A 16035-nucleotide genomic window follows, 5' to 3' on the forward strand; every position below is an offset into this window, starting at 1 on the left:
CCAAAAAGTAAACCTGAAGGCCATGGCTTCCTACTTAATGCATACAACCAGTTGAAAAGAGGCTAGTATATAATTGAGCTGAGTTCCAGCAAAATCAGTGGAAGTCTTTCCCTTCCACTGAGTTGGATTGTATTCTAAATGAAGTGCTTTATTAAGAAAACATGTGACTTAAACAGTAAGAGTGGTTTCTATTCTACATGCTTTGTTTCATGACTGAATGCTTTAATATCAAATTCATTCTCCAAACAGACTTTATTGGCAAGCTGACTTGCTCTTGTTATGTACAAATGATGAGAAAATTAAGTTATTCAGTGGCAAACAGAGGAATTCTTTGGCGAACTGACTGAAATGAATGCACTAAATTTTTGCAAACCAGAAATAAATGTACTCATTAGATCTAAATTTTAAATGAAGTGATATAAAAACTGGCAGATCTTTGGGTAAAATAGTATGGGAAACTGCATATTCAAGTTATATTAATTGTGAATTTCTATATAGTGTTTCCATCTAGTAAACACTGATTCAGTTATAAATGCACTGGACAGTTTGTATAGCATTAAATTGATGAAATTTAAATAAAATATTCCAAACAATATTGTTGCCACAGCACAAAATAACGGACTCTCAGTTAAGGCATTCGTTTTTCCCCTTTAAACCAAACTAAAACATTTTCTAGCATGGCCTGGAATAGAGCATAAATTTTGCAAGTATAATGATTGAGCACATCAGTGTCTTAGACTTGTTTTTAAAGTCTGAAGTTTTCACTACATCGTTCCTGTTTTTTTCTTGCAGCAGTTGTAGATTTTAGAAACAAAACACCATATTTGAAATGACAATATTTTTACTGCAAAATGGCTCTATTTTTGAGGATAGCACTATTCAGATTGTCCTCAAATTACCCCTGTTAAAGGAACATGAGAAGTGCCTCCAAACAATGTTATTTCAAATGTTATTACTTACATCTGATTGCTAGTACTTTGAAGACACTGAGTCCCAGATACAAAAAGGGACATCAGGGCACTCAGAGCAGCATCATCTGAGCATTTGGCAACTCTGAGAGTGGAATTTATATGCTTTGGCTCCATGGATGTGTATTGAATGTTCAGATTTATAGAACAGAGTGCAGTGAAATGTGTAAAGCAGCTAATAAGAAATGACAGAGAGCTGAGCATCTAAAACTGAGACTCTCTTGACTGAGATACCCACTTCCAGCCCTGAACTAGACATATTTGAGCCTTTGGGATTCTCTGGGTCCTCTGTTGGCATTGGATAAACTACTTAAATAGTAATTTTTAGTGTATAGGCAACATAGACCTGATCTCGAGGTACGCAGATGAAGTGCACTGGTGTGCCAATAAAAACCTTGGTGATCACTACTGATCCACAATATTCCACAATTCTGCTGCCAGAATCACAGCACCTTCTTTTTCACATTCCCAAATTTATAATCTACTGCAATAGATTTCTCTTCATCTTTTTCCACATTATGTATCATATCTGGCTATGCTGAATTTTAATCTCTTTTCCAAGATATAACAATAGAAGCCTGGTCCTATAGAACTTTTATGGTTAGGAGTCTTTTAAGTTTCCTACTTCTTATAACTCTCTACAATAAATGGTTCAAAGCCATTAAACAACTGTGTTTCTTTAGTTACATGTTAATCAGTTACTAATATAAGCAATGCTATGGCAGTGCTCCAGCCCAGATTGAGTTGGAGTTTCCAGTAGAGCTCCTACATTTCAGGGGAAATGGAAAAAAAAAAAATACCTACCTTCCATGTCATACTTATCAGAGGGGAACAGTGCAGCATATTGCTCATTGGTGCATGCAGATCTAATGAGAGCATGCTGACATTGTTGATAGAAACAAAATAGAAGCATGATTTATTCAAAAAAGAAACAAAAAGTTTGAATTCAATACGATATTAGAAGCTCAAAAAGATACAATCTTTGTGTGCTAAGTCCTGTAGAAGTAAGGGACTGAAAAGTGAAAGAGGTAGCCCAGGGTCCCCTGTTGACAGGGAGTCCACAGTGCACACAGATGTTGTATTACAGTACCTTGGCTAAATCTTCACCTTTGGGTTTTTCAAGATTGCCTTTTGATGTTTATGTGGTGTGTACTAGGGGTCATACTTAATCCACTAATCTTTAAAGGTACTAATATAGCTCTCATCATTTTAATAATAGAAGCTAACATCTGTTTGGGGTGTTTTCCTACCATCACAGTGGAAAGAAAGAATTATGGCAGAACAAGCAGTCTGCAAATATAACTAACAAATTCCATATGCAAAGTAAAACACTATATGCTCTGGGTCCACACAATAAAAGACAATTATTGCCCAAATCCGTTTTTGGAGTCATAAGAGGTAGACAGAATTAGGGGCCAGAGCCAGAAAGGTATTTAGGAGCCTTTATCTAGCTTGATGTCAGAAAGCTGGGTGCCTAAATATTTGTTTCAACTTTAGTTACCAAAGCACTTCTGATAATTTGGGGCTTAGTGCAGTCAAAGGAAACATCTGTAACTGTGTTTTGCTTCATAACTACTCTATAAATCCTAGAAATCTTAAGAGTGGGCTAGGAATGGACTGTCTATGAAGGGTATGAATTCTTGCTGACTCATACTAGAATTGAGATTAGCAGGAATACTATCCAGAATCTTTTAAAGAGGAAAAAAACTGTATGCAATAGGCTAGCAAGATATACAGTATCTACAGAAATAAGAGAGTGAAACTGAGCGTGCTGTGTTTTAGGTTATTCTTACTTATTTTATAAATAAAAGGGAAACTAAATTGTAAGACATAGCCCTGTCAAATGGTCAAGAGTGTGGTAAGTCTTGCTCTTGTTAGTACTGTGAGATGTAGAAAAAGGTGACATCTATGTCATGTAAAAAAGGATTGAAATTAGTGTACAGTATGAGCGCTTTTAGCTTAGTCAATTTCCTTCTCTGATTTTCTAGCCTGGAGAGAGAGACCAGAAAGCCCTATCCTCACTTATCTGTGGAAGATGAAGGAGGAGAAGAAGCAAAGAAAACTATTGTGAAAGAAGATAGGGAAAAAAAGAAAAAGAAGAGGAGAGCAGAAGACAAAAGACATCTCAGGGAGAGGATGTCAGACTCTGATGATGTTTTGTTTGTCTCCAGAAGGGAAGGAAAACAGGGAGAAAGAAATACACTGCCTAGCAAAGAAGAAGAATTTGAAGGTAAAGAAGTTGCTCTGGAAAATCATAAATATTAGGGATTAAACAGAACTGATGGGCCTTTAATTTATCCTCACACAAGGAACCGGGGTTCTGCATTATCTTTTCTGGGTGTTAGACCAGCCTGCTTTCCCATGTCCTATGTGGTTCTTTCACCTCCTTTAGAAACCATTCTTCACGCTGATCATTCTCAGCATGTATTTCCACAGAAAAGGGAAGAACTGAAGAAAGCATGTTCCAGCATATGCTACCTTAATTTCCTTGACATTTGTAGTAGCAGTAAAGATGCAGGAACACCAACCTTAGTACCTGCTAGTAAGGAGAGTATATGTTGCAGTCCCTCTACTGTTTGTTACTTATTAGATTAAAGATATGTCTATATTGCAGGCATTAAATTATTGCACATGGAGCTCAATGCTTCAGAGGTTAAAGTGCTTTTAGTGTCTGAGCTAGCTCATTTAAAGCTGAGATCAGTATCTATACTCCCTGTCACTCTGCAGTAGAGACCTGGGCTAGTGTAGGTATGCCATTACATGCTACATTCAGCTCTTCATTTTAAATATCCTACCGTCAGTGGAAAGATAACAGGATTTTTATCCATACCTGCTGGTTGTACCTCCTTGTACTATTTTAAATATGTTCTCAACATCCTTATTAATTATTTACTTCCAGAAGTAGTGGATTATAGATTCATTCAATCATTGTGTTGTCAATCAACTTGATTTGGTTCCTCTGAACTTTCCTTCTATGGTCTCACTCATCTTTTAAAGATTGTATGCGACTTCCATTTACATTGTTTGTAATGGGTATTATGGTGCCACTGCATTTTAGGAGTGGTCTGGTCAGAATTGTATGAGAGCAGAGGTGCTAGGCTTGTCCTGTAGCTGTATGAGAGTCCATAGCTTCCACAGGTAGTGCTAGTTCACTGGAAATGCTCAGTTATCCTGGGCATCTGAGACGCAGATGCTGAGTAAACATGAAATAATGCTATTGTGACCAGCAAGTACTGATTCCATGCAGGTTGAAGGAAGTATTAAATGAGAGCAGTGGCTATCCAGCACTTGGATGCTGCCTAGCTTTACCAAGTAATTTCATAGTACTCTATCAAGACTCTATCAAGACTTCAAGGTGGTATTCAGGTTAAACATACTAAAGAGGGTACCCCGTCCTTTTCTGATGATGCCATGGACATTGAATATGGTGGGTTTTTAGCTTAAATGTATTTTCATTTACATATCTTTCTGCGTTTTATCAGAAAAGGAAAAATCAGAGAGGTGATGATGATGTTGAATAAGACTGTATGGTCATTCTCACAGGGTGTCATCAGATAACTCTTATCCAATCTCTGTATGTGATTGTGTATTTATCCTCTCTGGGTGTACATATTTGTCTCATTTTCAAACTATGCTAATGATTTCATAGCATTTTGTGTATATAATTTTGTAAATCATATCAAATGTGTTACTCAATCCCTGACATACACATCTATTTTAATTATTTTAATACTGGATACAATTTTAAAGAGTCAAGAGAGAAAAGAAAACAAATTTGCCTGGCATTGTTTTTTCCTTCTGCCCAAGGTTCAGGTCTAGTATGAACTAATAGCTTACACTTACTGCCTCGCAGTCCAATACGTGCTGGGGACCAGGTTTGTGAGGTTCACCTATACAAATTATCACTTACCCTCAGAAGTAGTCATATTTAATTATATTGATATAAGTAAGTGTTGAATAACATGGGTGAGATGTTGGAAAGTGCTGCTGTGCTAATGAATTGTTCAGTTAGTCTCTATGGACCAGATATTAAAAATCTTAGGTATCTAGCAATGCACTTTCCCTTCAAGGAGTCTTCATAATGCTCAAAGAAGGCTGGATATTCAAGTCAGGAGTCTAAATTGCAAAAGTACTTATGAGCTGAAACACCCTGTTTTCATCTTCAGACACCTATATAACCCTGAAATCTTGACTGATGTTCATCAGAGTGACCCCTTACCTGATTTTCCTAGTAGTTGTTTTCAATACTACTTGAGTATTTATAACAGAGGCAGATTATTTTTTTTTTAAATAGAGTCAGCATCTCAGAGCAATGTTCTAAATACCTGTAAATACCATTAATAGTTAAACCTAGTAACTTTGGTAGCTAAATATCTTTTACTGTAACTAGGTTATACTTATTTTTTCAAGATTTCTAAAAGCAGTCTGTTAAACTGGGAACTGGTTTATCTGAAAGATGCATAAACTTCTCACATATTCTTTTCCTTGTAATAGCTAGTACCTGAATAATCTGGATATCTTTTATCTTTCAGAAAAGCTCAATAGTCCTGATCTATTTGCCTGAAGTAAAGGCTGCTTTGTCATATTTATACACAACAGTTTTCCATGAATGTCAGTACATGTGTAATGTGTTACAAGAATTCAATGCCACCAGCAATTCCTACATTTGCTTTCCAAACTTTTGTCTTGTCACTTCTTATGAACTCTCCAGATAAATATGTATTTGGTTTAATAATCCGATTGGGCTGTGTTTTGTAACCACTCCATGTGTTAATCAACACTTCTTCCTACAGTTCTGCTGACTTCAGATGTATAGTCGTCTGTTATATGAGCAAGTAAGTTCTCCTGACTTGAATAAGCATTGCCCAATATAGAGATGTATTTTTGTGCTCGCCAAGATAATGTGGATTCAGCTATGTGGCTGATAAGGCCTTGTATTTCCATGCAGACTTATATTTCCACAGAGCTGTGGGTCCTGTATGAATTAATGGAGCATTTTGGAATGCTTGTGGTTTGGTTTATACTCATCTAAAATATTCCTGATTGTTAGGAGGAATCAACAACCCATTCCTGTTGTTCCCACTCAGGGAAACAACGTTAACAGAAGTGAATAAAGATTAAGTAATTGTGCTAGTTATTTAGTGTATATTAGCTTCATTATTGTGTTGATGTGTAATTTTGTCTTATTTATTTCAGAACTATTATATTTAACACATTAGTATTTTAATGCATATGCTTGCAGCTCTTATTGTGTGAGTTAGCTCTGTATGTTTATAAGAGAGTGAATGAAGTCCTGGCAGATTCCCATTGGCTCTTAGTGGGCTAGTGATTCTTTGTCTAGGTAACTTAAATAATACCATTTGAATGAACAAGATCACAAATACTTAACTCTGTCATTGGTTATTGCAATAATTGTTTTTACAGATACTTTCAAAAACATGTATCTGTTTCTATAGAAAAATTCTTCCCCCTGTGTTTCTAGTCTTCTCTCTGTTCTGTAATGACTAAAATCAATGTTCATTTCATGTGATTTCCTTGCTTATTTTCCAAAATGGTGATCTAGTGAAAAACTAAATCAGAAAGCAATTCAGAGTGAAGTACAGGTGTGATACACAGTGATAGACTGCATTGCCTGATGCATTAGCAAATCATAGGTAACAGAGCCCACATCTCCTTTTTAATTTTTAATGAGATGTGACTTGAAGCAATTACACTGATAATTACTGTAACTGCCAATATGGGGTAGGTGGGAGACCTTTGAAAATGATCGTTTTCCATCCCTTTCTGTGGCAAATCTAGTTCCTCTGAATTGGGTTCAAGAGTGTAACAGCTGTGGCACCTGGCAGTCTAGTGGATTGGCTGGATTTCTCACAGTAGGATTTCACATTTTTAGCACCCACTTGTTTTCCAGTCTCATTTTCTAGTTAGTTCATTCAGCATTTGCAGAAGGCTATCATAATAAAGCAGTGTTCCCATCTGTTGGTCATGTCTTGTTTAATAAGCAGTTGATGTCAATTCAGCTATGCTTGCATCTGTTACTTACTGCAGCTGTGTGTTGTTAAGGGCTCCCCAACAGCCTCCAGATTTAGCTTTTGTTTTTCTGTTGATAGCATGTTACAGCTTGGCCTAAACGACTCTCTCTTCTGTCAGGGTTGTCTGCTCATTGAAAGAGGAAAGTGTATTAAACTTTCCATCTCTTTCCCCGTAAAGAATGAAACATGGAGCTGTGCAAGGGAAGAAAGTGCAGTTCCATTGGTGAAGAAGGCGTATGTTGTGGTATCTGAGGGTGGAGAGGAAGGGCAATTCTGTCCAGATTCTGGGAGCAAGACCAGAATGCTTGCAACATCTGGGGAAGGCACATGCACTAGGTAAAGGAAATAAACAGTTTGTGAGTTGTGTGTGATGGGGAACACTCATTTAACAGTGCATCTTTCATTTTATTCAAGGTAGCAGTATGGCCACAATACTTTTCAGTATTTTAGTCCGGCAATGTTTTTGTACTGCAGACAGATACTGTTAGCTTATAGGATACAGTCAAGAAATTTCCTGACCCTCAGACAGGTGAACTCCAGATTCCTATCTCTTAGGTTGCCCAAGAAGAATCAGAATGTTCCTTTGGTGCATCCAAGTGCTGATGTTGTCCATGTGTGAGACAAATTTCAGAGGCACACATTTGATTTTTAAACTCTCAGCTTTAGAGTTTTCAGTGGTAGCTACGGATGATCGGCATTAAAGGAAAGCAGTGAAAAGCCTCTTTACACAGGACTATTGCTCTGTTGCCATAGTCATGGAGTCATTTGTTCCATGATAAATTTCAGGGTCTGCGTTGGAGTGGTGTTGAACTGTTACATCCAAGCTCATGGTGGCTCAATTTTTTCTCTCACTAAAGAGTATCTGTTCTCTCCTAGCATCTTCATTCTCCATTTCATCATCCTGGTGTTCATCAAGGCGTCAAACTCTGCAGTTGGTGAGCGCTTCAACTCCCAGCTCACCAAAGCATCCCTGTTGCTTGCACAGTCCAGCTGTAGAAAAGTCTCCAGAACCTGGTAAAAGCAACGTCACCAAAATTATTAGAGTCAACATGGAGCAGCCAGGATTGGCAAGACAGCCTCAGCACCGCTGCGCAGAGCAAAGGAAGCCACGTTAAGGGTGCATGATGAAGGAATGGATGAGCCTGCAGACAGAAAAGATTTTTAGCACCTGTAACTGTGAAATTTTATTCCTTGAATAAAAAATAAACTGACTAGTTAATGCTAAATTATTTATGATTTTGCAGACTTACTGTGGAGGTATGAAAGAGAAACAGTGTCAGAGGTTCAGCTGTGCTGCTGAAAAGTATCAATATTAGAAGAGACGATGGATAATTGTATTTGTCTGAGTATCCTTTGTTTGCGGTGGACCTATTTGATTTATTAACCGTGGGTCTTTCTTACGAAATGCCTTTTTCCAGAACTCCTTTTTCACAGACTCAAGTCTGTAAGGCATCTGGGAAGACCTGCTGCAGGGGACCTACCCTGGTTTTCCACTGGTGCTGACTTTTATATGTATCTATCTGAGGTTTTTTCACTGATGGGGACTGTCCTGTGAGAACACAGGTGAAGTGCTTTGCCCTCGAAGACTAACTTCTTGGTAACACAGACTTAGACCTCAGGCTGAATTCTTCTCTGTGACATTTCATATAAAGCCAGTGCTACTCTGAAGGAAGAGAAATTGCTTCAGTGTTACGGCATTATAAATGAAAGCAGGAATTGCACCTAGACACATTCAGGAGCATCTCTATTCTTAGCTCCCAAATAATGGATAGGTGACTGTACCCAGTAAAAAAAAAAAACCAAACCCCACAACAGAACATCCAAATAAAGATTCATTTTCTCTATCTAACAAATGTAATGTCTAACAACCATCTAAGATATGACATTTGAAATGATACACAGTGGGGGGATGCAGTGTGTCCTCAACCTCAACCAAAGTATCACTTGTGGATGCAGTGACACAATTGTAGGGTTGTCTAGGGACTAATTCTTAATATTTTTGCCATATCAAGGTGAATGGAATTAAAGATTCTCACAAGCTTGACTTTAGATACCTATGCAATTTCCAAGCAGATGTATGTATTTATCTTTACATTTGAAGTAAAATGGCATTAAAAAGACACATTTAACAAAATAGAAGCAGAATGTGGCCAATTAATGTATACACATGTATATAGTGTAACCCAGTGGTATATTTTAATGTAATGTAATGGTTTTAATCTGAAAGAAGGTAGATTTAGGCTAGATATTGGGAAGAAATTTTTCACTATGAGGGTGGTGAGGCACTGGAACAGGTTGCCCAGGGAAGTTGTGAAGTACCCATCCCTGGAGGGGTTCAAGGCCAGGCTGGATGGGGCTTTGTGCAACCTGGTCTAGTGGGAGGTGTCCCTGCCCATGGCGGGGGGGGGTGGAACTAGATGATCTTTAAGGTCCCTTCCAACTCTAACCATTCTGTGATTCTATTATTTATATTCAGTGAATTCCAGCTTTTATGGTAGCCAATTTAATCACAGATCTTTTTTGTGTTTCAGATAAATGACACATTTATAACTGGGTCTGACTGCTAGGATATCCTTCTGCTTTGACGTAACAGTAATATTTCAGATCTTTTCCTTTCTTGCCTCCTCTACACTTTAACTCTTCTCTTTTTAGATGTCTTTCTCAGATGAAGACTATTCTTAGTATTGCATTATTATTACATTCCATATTTATTTCTGAATGAATTAGCAAATATTAAAGATTGCTGCGTGATTAAACTAAGAGTAATAGAGACAATTTCACCTTACAAGGCGGTGTCTGGCAGTCCTGGCTTTTCTGGATGCCTGGAGTGTAACTTCATGGCAGTGACAGGGGTGCTGTGCTAGCTGTACCCAGGGACTCTAGGGCCCTGACAGAGCCCGTGATACAGTGAGCCAAGGACATCTCTGCAGCTGAGCATAGATTTCTGCATGTTGTTAGGGACGTTTTGCATAGATACATGGGGATATAATTTCCATCAGTGACAAATGAGTGGGACAGAAATACAGAAAACGTTTCCTCTGCTCAAGAAAGGTTATTCTAAGTTGGGGTTGGCTGGAGCCCAGGCGTTTTACCATATGGCTTCTCTTACGGTCTTTCTGTGTGTTTGTGTCTGTTCAGAATAACAGTGGGGAAGTGCCTTCTTTGAGGGAGGGATCTCTGTTTCACGCAGCACACTTCTGAGCACTAAATATTTCACTTAGCACAACGTAACCATGGTAGCATGGCGAGAACCTTGACTTTTTGGCCCTGACATCTAAAAGAAACAGAGCAGTGAACAGAAGATGTCCCAAACCCTGTGAAATGCTCTGCTCCCACCAAACTGTGTTGCTAGTACCTTGCTTTTGTGAGGTAAATTCCCAGTATAATGGAGTGGGTGAAATACTCTGTTTTGATTTTACAGATGCAGGAAGATCGCACTGGGTTTATGGCAAAGCTGACAGAGTCTCCCTTAAGGCCAGCAGGAAGACAATACTTGGAGCTGCTTGTGGTGCTTATTACCAGATCTCAAGGAGACACTCAGAGGAGAAGGTACAACATTATTTTCAGATGAATGGATGTCCCCTGCAGTAGGAGAACTAGAAGTACCATACTTAATACCCTGCTTCTCCTGGGCTCAATCTATTGGCTGTGCTTCTATATACAAGCACACTGAACATCTCAAGCCCCACTCTGTCTGTGCTTCACATTTTTAATAGCCATTAATGTGAAATGAGAATAGCCCAATGCCATAATTTAGAAAGAGTATATAAAAAAATTATATTTCTATAGTCAGTGGAAACAAACAGAGTCTTTGAGGCTATATTTTAGACATCTCCTCTAGGGCTCTTCCTTTAGGCATATTACAAGCGCCTACTCTAGGCAGCTAGTTCAGGTGTACACTTGGCCAGGAAAATCCTATCCACTGATTCAGGGAAGACTCAAACCTGGGAAAAACTGTAATTCTGAAATGGTCTATTCTGGAAGTTGCAGTTGGATAGTTTGTGTTACCTTCTGTTCTGCAGCTCAGGCTCCTTTCTTACTCCATGATGTTCTGGAGTTTTCTCTATGACAGTGGAGCTAGCACACACACGAAGTCCCTGGTTATAGGTAGTCTCTGGGGATCTGTTCTACCCAGAGGAAAAATTGGAAGTGATATGATTATACCACAGCGTCCATGAAATTTTAGGCCTGGATTAGCTGAGAAGAAATATTTCTACTGTGGACATGAACACTTTTGTTTTCTGTAGAGAGTGCTATAAATTTTTGAGAGTCCTATAAATTTTGGTAGAAAAGATACTGCAATGAAAATTTTGTTGAACAGAAAATCTACTTTTCTCTCAAGTATGGCTTTCAATTGCATGGACTTTGGAATCTACCAGCTCACATTTTTAGCAGAAGAAGATAACGTCTCAATGAGACTAATTCGGCATTGACATGGCTGTCTCTTGTGATTACTGTGTATTTGAGGCTGAACATGTGCAATTCCAATGACATGAACAAAACGGAGTGTGGGCCAATTTTGCAAGTACATATTGTTTAAGTACATGCAGATAGATTATATGCCACCTCACAGTGATGAAGACTGGTATTCCCTTGAAAAAAATGGCTGAAGTTACCTTAGTATTCCACTGGGTGCAATACAATTTTCTGAGAATACAAATAGGAATGTTAACCAACTACCAACTAACCAAAACTGGCAGCACAGGTAGTCTGAACGGCAAATTCCTCTTCTGCGTAAAGGGTGATCATCAATCACTGTTGGTCCTTTAGACAAGCTACGTTTAAAGATTGATATATTATAGCAATATGGATGGTGATGAATGAGTTGCCTTTTCACTTGTTATTAAGGATCCATTTCACTGTTCCTTTCTGGGTGTGTGGTCTGACCTCAAGAAGCACCTGTCATGGGATAACATTTATTAATTTTCCCTACTGTGGCCCAGAAGACTTTTTTCCTGCCTGAGTCTGGTTAAATGTTTTGTTGCATTTTTTTGTGTTAAGCCTGGGAATTGTCAGGATGATTTATTCTTTTCATTCCAACGTCCCTGTTGGTCCATTTGTACAGCACGAGCTCTGTCCTGAGTTCCACACCGTACTGCAGATGTCCAGGAGGTTATGTTTTCATATGCTTGCTTCCTTCCACTGATTTGTTTTAAAGAGGCAACTATTATTATGGTGGTCTGTCAACAAGATGAATTTTCCAATTAGATTTGCCAGATGGCTAAGCTTGACCAGGACGGCCTAATTTCAGGCTCTGTCAATAGAGCATAACCAGATCACTGAAAATCCGGGTTGCTGGTTCCTTGCTCTGCCTCATACTAACTTGGCGGTGGTGTGCTTTGGGACTGGTCAAGGCTATGCACAGACTTCTTCCTGCGATTCTTTTCCAACCACTGAGATGGTACTTGCCCTATTCACTTCCCCCTACATTTCTGTTTCTTTTTGATAAAGAAAGATAGCCTACAAAACAATAATAATAAAAAAAAAAACCAACAAAAAAGAAAAAAGTCATATTCACCCCCACCTGTATTTGTCATCCTGAATCAAACTCTGGACCCAAACCTGGTTGGGACTTGGCCCCTGGCATTCAGCATTACATGCATTCATTGGTGCTGCACAAGAAGGTAAAGAAGATGCTTTATACTGGACTGCTCAGTTGAGCAAGAGAAGCGTGTAGTAAGAGAACACCTACCAGTTAGTTGTCATATTGGTAGTGTGACCATGAAACTCCTGAGGTCCAAGGGAAGCAAGGATAAGAGGGGAAATGAGTGTAAAGGCTTTTATGAGACCAGCTCATAGAACTGGAGCAAGTGGAAAAAGTTTTGAGATTGAATTCCTTTAGAAAGTCATCAGTAACCTCCTACTCAGCTGCATAACCATGAAATCAGATCAGTGTCCTGTTATGATGTAAAAGGGCAGCTTCATGAAAAAAAGTTTGTATAGGAAACTTTGAGTCAATCTGCACAGGTATGCGAAGGAACCTTTTCCTCCATGGCTATTTCCTTATGGTTGGACTCGATGATCTTAAAGGTCTTTTCCAACCTAAATGATTCTATGATTCCTTTCTTGCCAAGTGAGAACATTGCTAGCTTGACTGCTGCAGAAATACAACTAAGCTCCAAAGGGCTCAGTCCTTTGATAAACAACACTGTAAGAGATCACACAGCTGCTCTTAACCACACATTCACACTGCTCCAAGTGCATCTGGGGCCACCTGTAACCACCTACTCTTGATAAACAGAGGTATTAACGTGAAACCTGAGGTTTTACCCCCAGCTGTGAGATGCTTCTCCTGGGAGGAGGGGGTGCTTGGCAGAAAATGCTGCAGGCTTATGCTGGCTACTCTTCAAAACTGAGCAGTTAGCAATGCCAGTCCTCCCCATGCTGGCGCTGGAGTTGGGTTAACAGCACTAAGCAAGTGCTGTCCCTAACCAAGGCACAAGATGAGGTTTGGTGAGGAAACCTTGCTGCTTCTGGAGAGGCACACCTCAAACCGGCTCAGTAGTACCCAGGTTCCAAGTTAATAGAAAACATGCTGAAGGGCAAAACTGTGTGAAGGTTGATTTCAGCATCTTGAAAGCTTGGTCTTCTAATTACAGGGTTGAAAGAAAAGGTTAGAAGCAAACAAATACAAAGACATCTGTGGCCTAAACTGAACACCAGTTCTTTTTGCCCAGTTCTTCTTCCACTCCAACCAGCCCTTAAGTTTGGGCCCTCAGCACTGACAGCTGAAAGTTCGCTTCCACTGAAAGGTGCCCCACGTGTTGGTCCTTAGCAGGTTTAGAAGAGGTAATCATCCATCTTCAGTGGCATTCCCTGCTCCAGACAGTTTCCTCGCAGGTAACTCAGAACTGAGCATTGTGGCATCTGTACAGCTGCCTCCCTGTTTTCCACATGATTTTTTGTGATCTGAGGCTTTTGTGGACAGGATGTAAGGAAATTCCGGACACAGACTGTGACATGTAGTCACAGCTACCTGCATCTACTGGTCTTGAGCCCAGTTTTGTGATTGTAAGCTGACTTTTCTATGTCAGACAGTGATGTGGAAGCTGGATATCCCTGCACGCCTCATCTTTGTTTTATGTTGTGTGTCTCCAGAAGAGAGGAAAGAAGGCCAAAGTGGTATGGAGATTTAGGACAGGTGATGACATAGTTTTCAGGGAAGCTGCTGAGGCAGCAATATTTTAGAACTTTTCCTCAGACTGTTCATGTATTTTTCCTCTGGAAATAGCCTTTCATCTGGAGAAAAATGATTACTGACAGGTATACAAGGGTTTCCAGGCAATCATTGTATAGGTCACCATAAGAAGAAATACGGTGATGTGTTACAGGGCCTCATTTGCCAAGGTGGTCTTTTTTTGATTCCTAGAGCTTGCCTTTGATCTCATTGACACATTTATTACCCAGAATCTGAGTGGTTCTTCTGTGACATTGTGCTGGGACAGTTGTCCTCAGTTTCAGTAGTTTAAAAAAATAATTGCTGTACTTGAATTTCACAGGAGTAGCTAAAGTAGATTTAAATGGAAGGCTTTTGATTTTAGCATTGTGGCTAATTCCAGCACCTTCATTTCCCTGAGGGAAGCTGTGAGTTTCAGGATCAGCAAAGATCTAAAACTCAAGGCTAACTTGAACAGTCTAGCAGATCTTTCCTGGTTTTGCTGTAAAGATACAGATCAGACTTAATCAAACCTGCAGCAAGGTTCCCAGGGGCTCACAAGCTCCAGCCAAGCTCTCCCTAATCCTGGCATGTATTCTGAGTTCACAGCATGGCACGTCTGACTTCACATATGTTACAATTGCTTTGGCTCTCCCCCTTATCTTTTCTAACATTTCACACGGAATCACACAGAATGGTCAGAGTTGGAAGGGACCTCTGGAGATCATCTAGTCCAACCCCCCTGCCAGAGCAGGGTCACCTACAGGGGGTTGCACAGGGTGGCGTCAAGGTGGGTTTTGAATGTCTCCAGAGTTGGAGACTCCACGACATCTCTGGGCAGCCTGTTCCAGGCAGATTTCTTCGGCAAACAGCTTTGTCAGTGCCCTAAGTCAACCAGGAGCCACATGAAGGCAGCTATTGCAGCACTGAGCCTGCATTGATCAGCCCTGGCGATAAGCAGCCTACATTGGTTTAGAATCCACCCTGTGCTACTAGAGATATGCTGCTGCTCAGAGTTAAAGTAGAGTTTGGCTGCTTGTACTTGAAAACAAAATCCAGGTCAGCAGTAGGTAATAAATATTTGTGGATGCTGACTTTTCAAGCTCAGCATTGTCCTCAGATTGAATCGCTAACATCACATGGATTGTGCTGGATTGCGCTTGGATTGTGCTGTTAGCATCTACTTGAAGCCGCAGCTGGTGCAATACGTGGTGCAACGGTGCCACTACCGCACCTGCGCTCCAGGCATGACATTGGCCAGAGCTATCACAGGGTGATATCAGCAGTATGGGGCCCTTCGCTCTGTGGGGCATAAGTCTCCCTGCTTGCTGAGGTGAAGTGGGACTGTGTTTGCTAGGAATGTGAAGGGGGTTTTCTGATGGAGGGTAGTCTCCTTACATACCAGCAATTCATAGAATTACCATTTCCCCACGCTCTTTCTGAGACAAGCTACTGTAAATCTACTCACTTTTCATGGCTAAAACAGAAAAAAAACCAACCCACCTTTTCCCATGAAAGGTGTGTGGGGAGTGAATTCAGGCAATGCGGTGAATACAGATGGGGAACGTAGATGAAAATGTTTGGGTTTTTTTCAACTGTTCTTCACATTTTTCATCTTCTCTGCCTGTCTGCAGAGCCTGGCTTTGTTCTGAAAGTCTTCTCACACATACTGCATTCATTTACCACCCACAGATGCTGGCTGTTTATTCTTTCCTGTTGTTTTCATTGATCTAACATGAAAGTCACCTTGAACTGACAGAGCTTTGCCCTTGCTAGGCATGCAAAGTATTAAAAAGTATAAATATACAAATAAGCATACAAAATACAGGGGCTAGGCAAGTTTTTGTAGGGATTGCTGTGGTAAGGGGTCATGGATACT

General features: G+C 39.9%; 1 protein-coding gene across 1 annotated transcript in view; it reads left to right on the forward strand.

Annotated features, from left to right (window-relative positions):
- VWA3B (von Willebrand factor A domain containing 3B) overlaps positions 1-8115 on the forward strand; it is a 68857-nt gene extending 60742 nt beyond the window's left edge. Inside the window, 2 exon segments of the mRNA XM_009883132.1 lie at positions 2957-3198; positions 7877-8115. Coding sequence (XP_009881434.1) covers positions 2957-3198; positions 7877-8115 — 481 coding nt within the window.
- The last annotated feature ends 7920 nt before the right edge of the window (positions 8116-16035 follow it).

The sequence above is a fragment of the Charadrius vociferus genome, unplaced genomic scaffold (genome assembly GCF_000708025.1).
Source record: "Charadrius vociferus isolate BGI_N301 unplaced genomic scaffold, ASM70802v2 scaffold92, whole genome shotgun sequence".
Lineage (NCBI taxonomy): Eukaryota > Metazoa > Chordata > Aves > Charadriiformes > Charadriidae > Charadrius > Charadrius vociferus.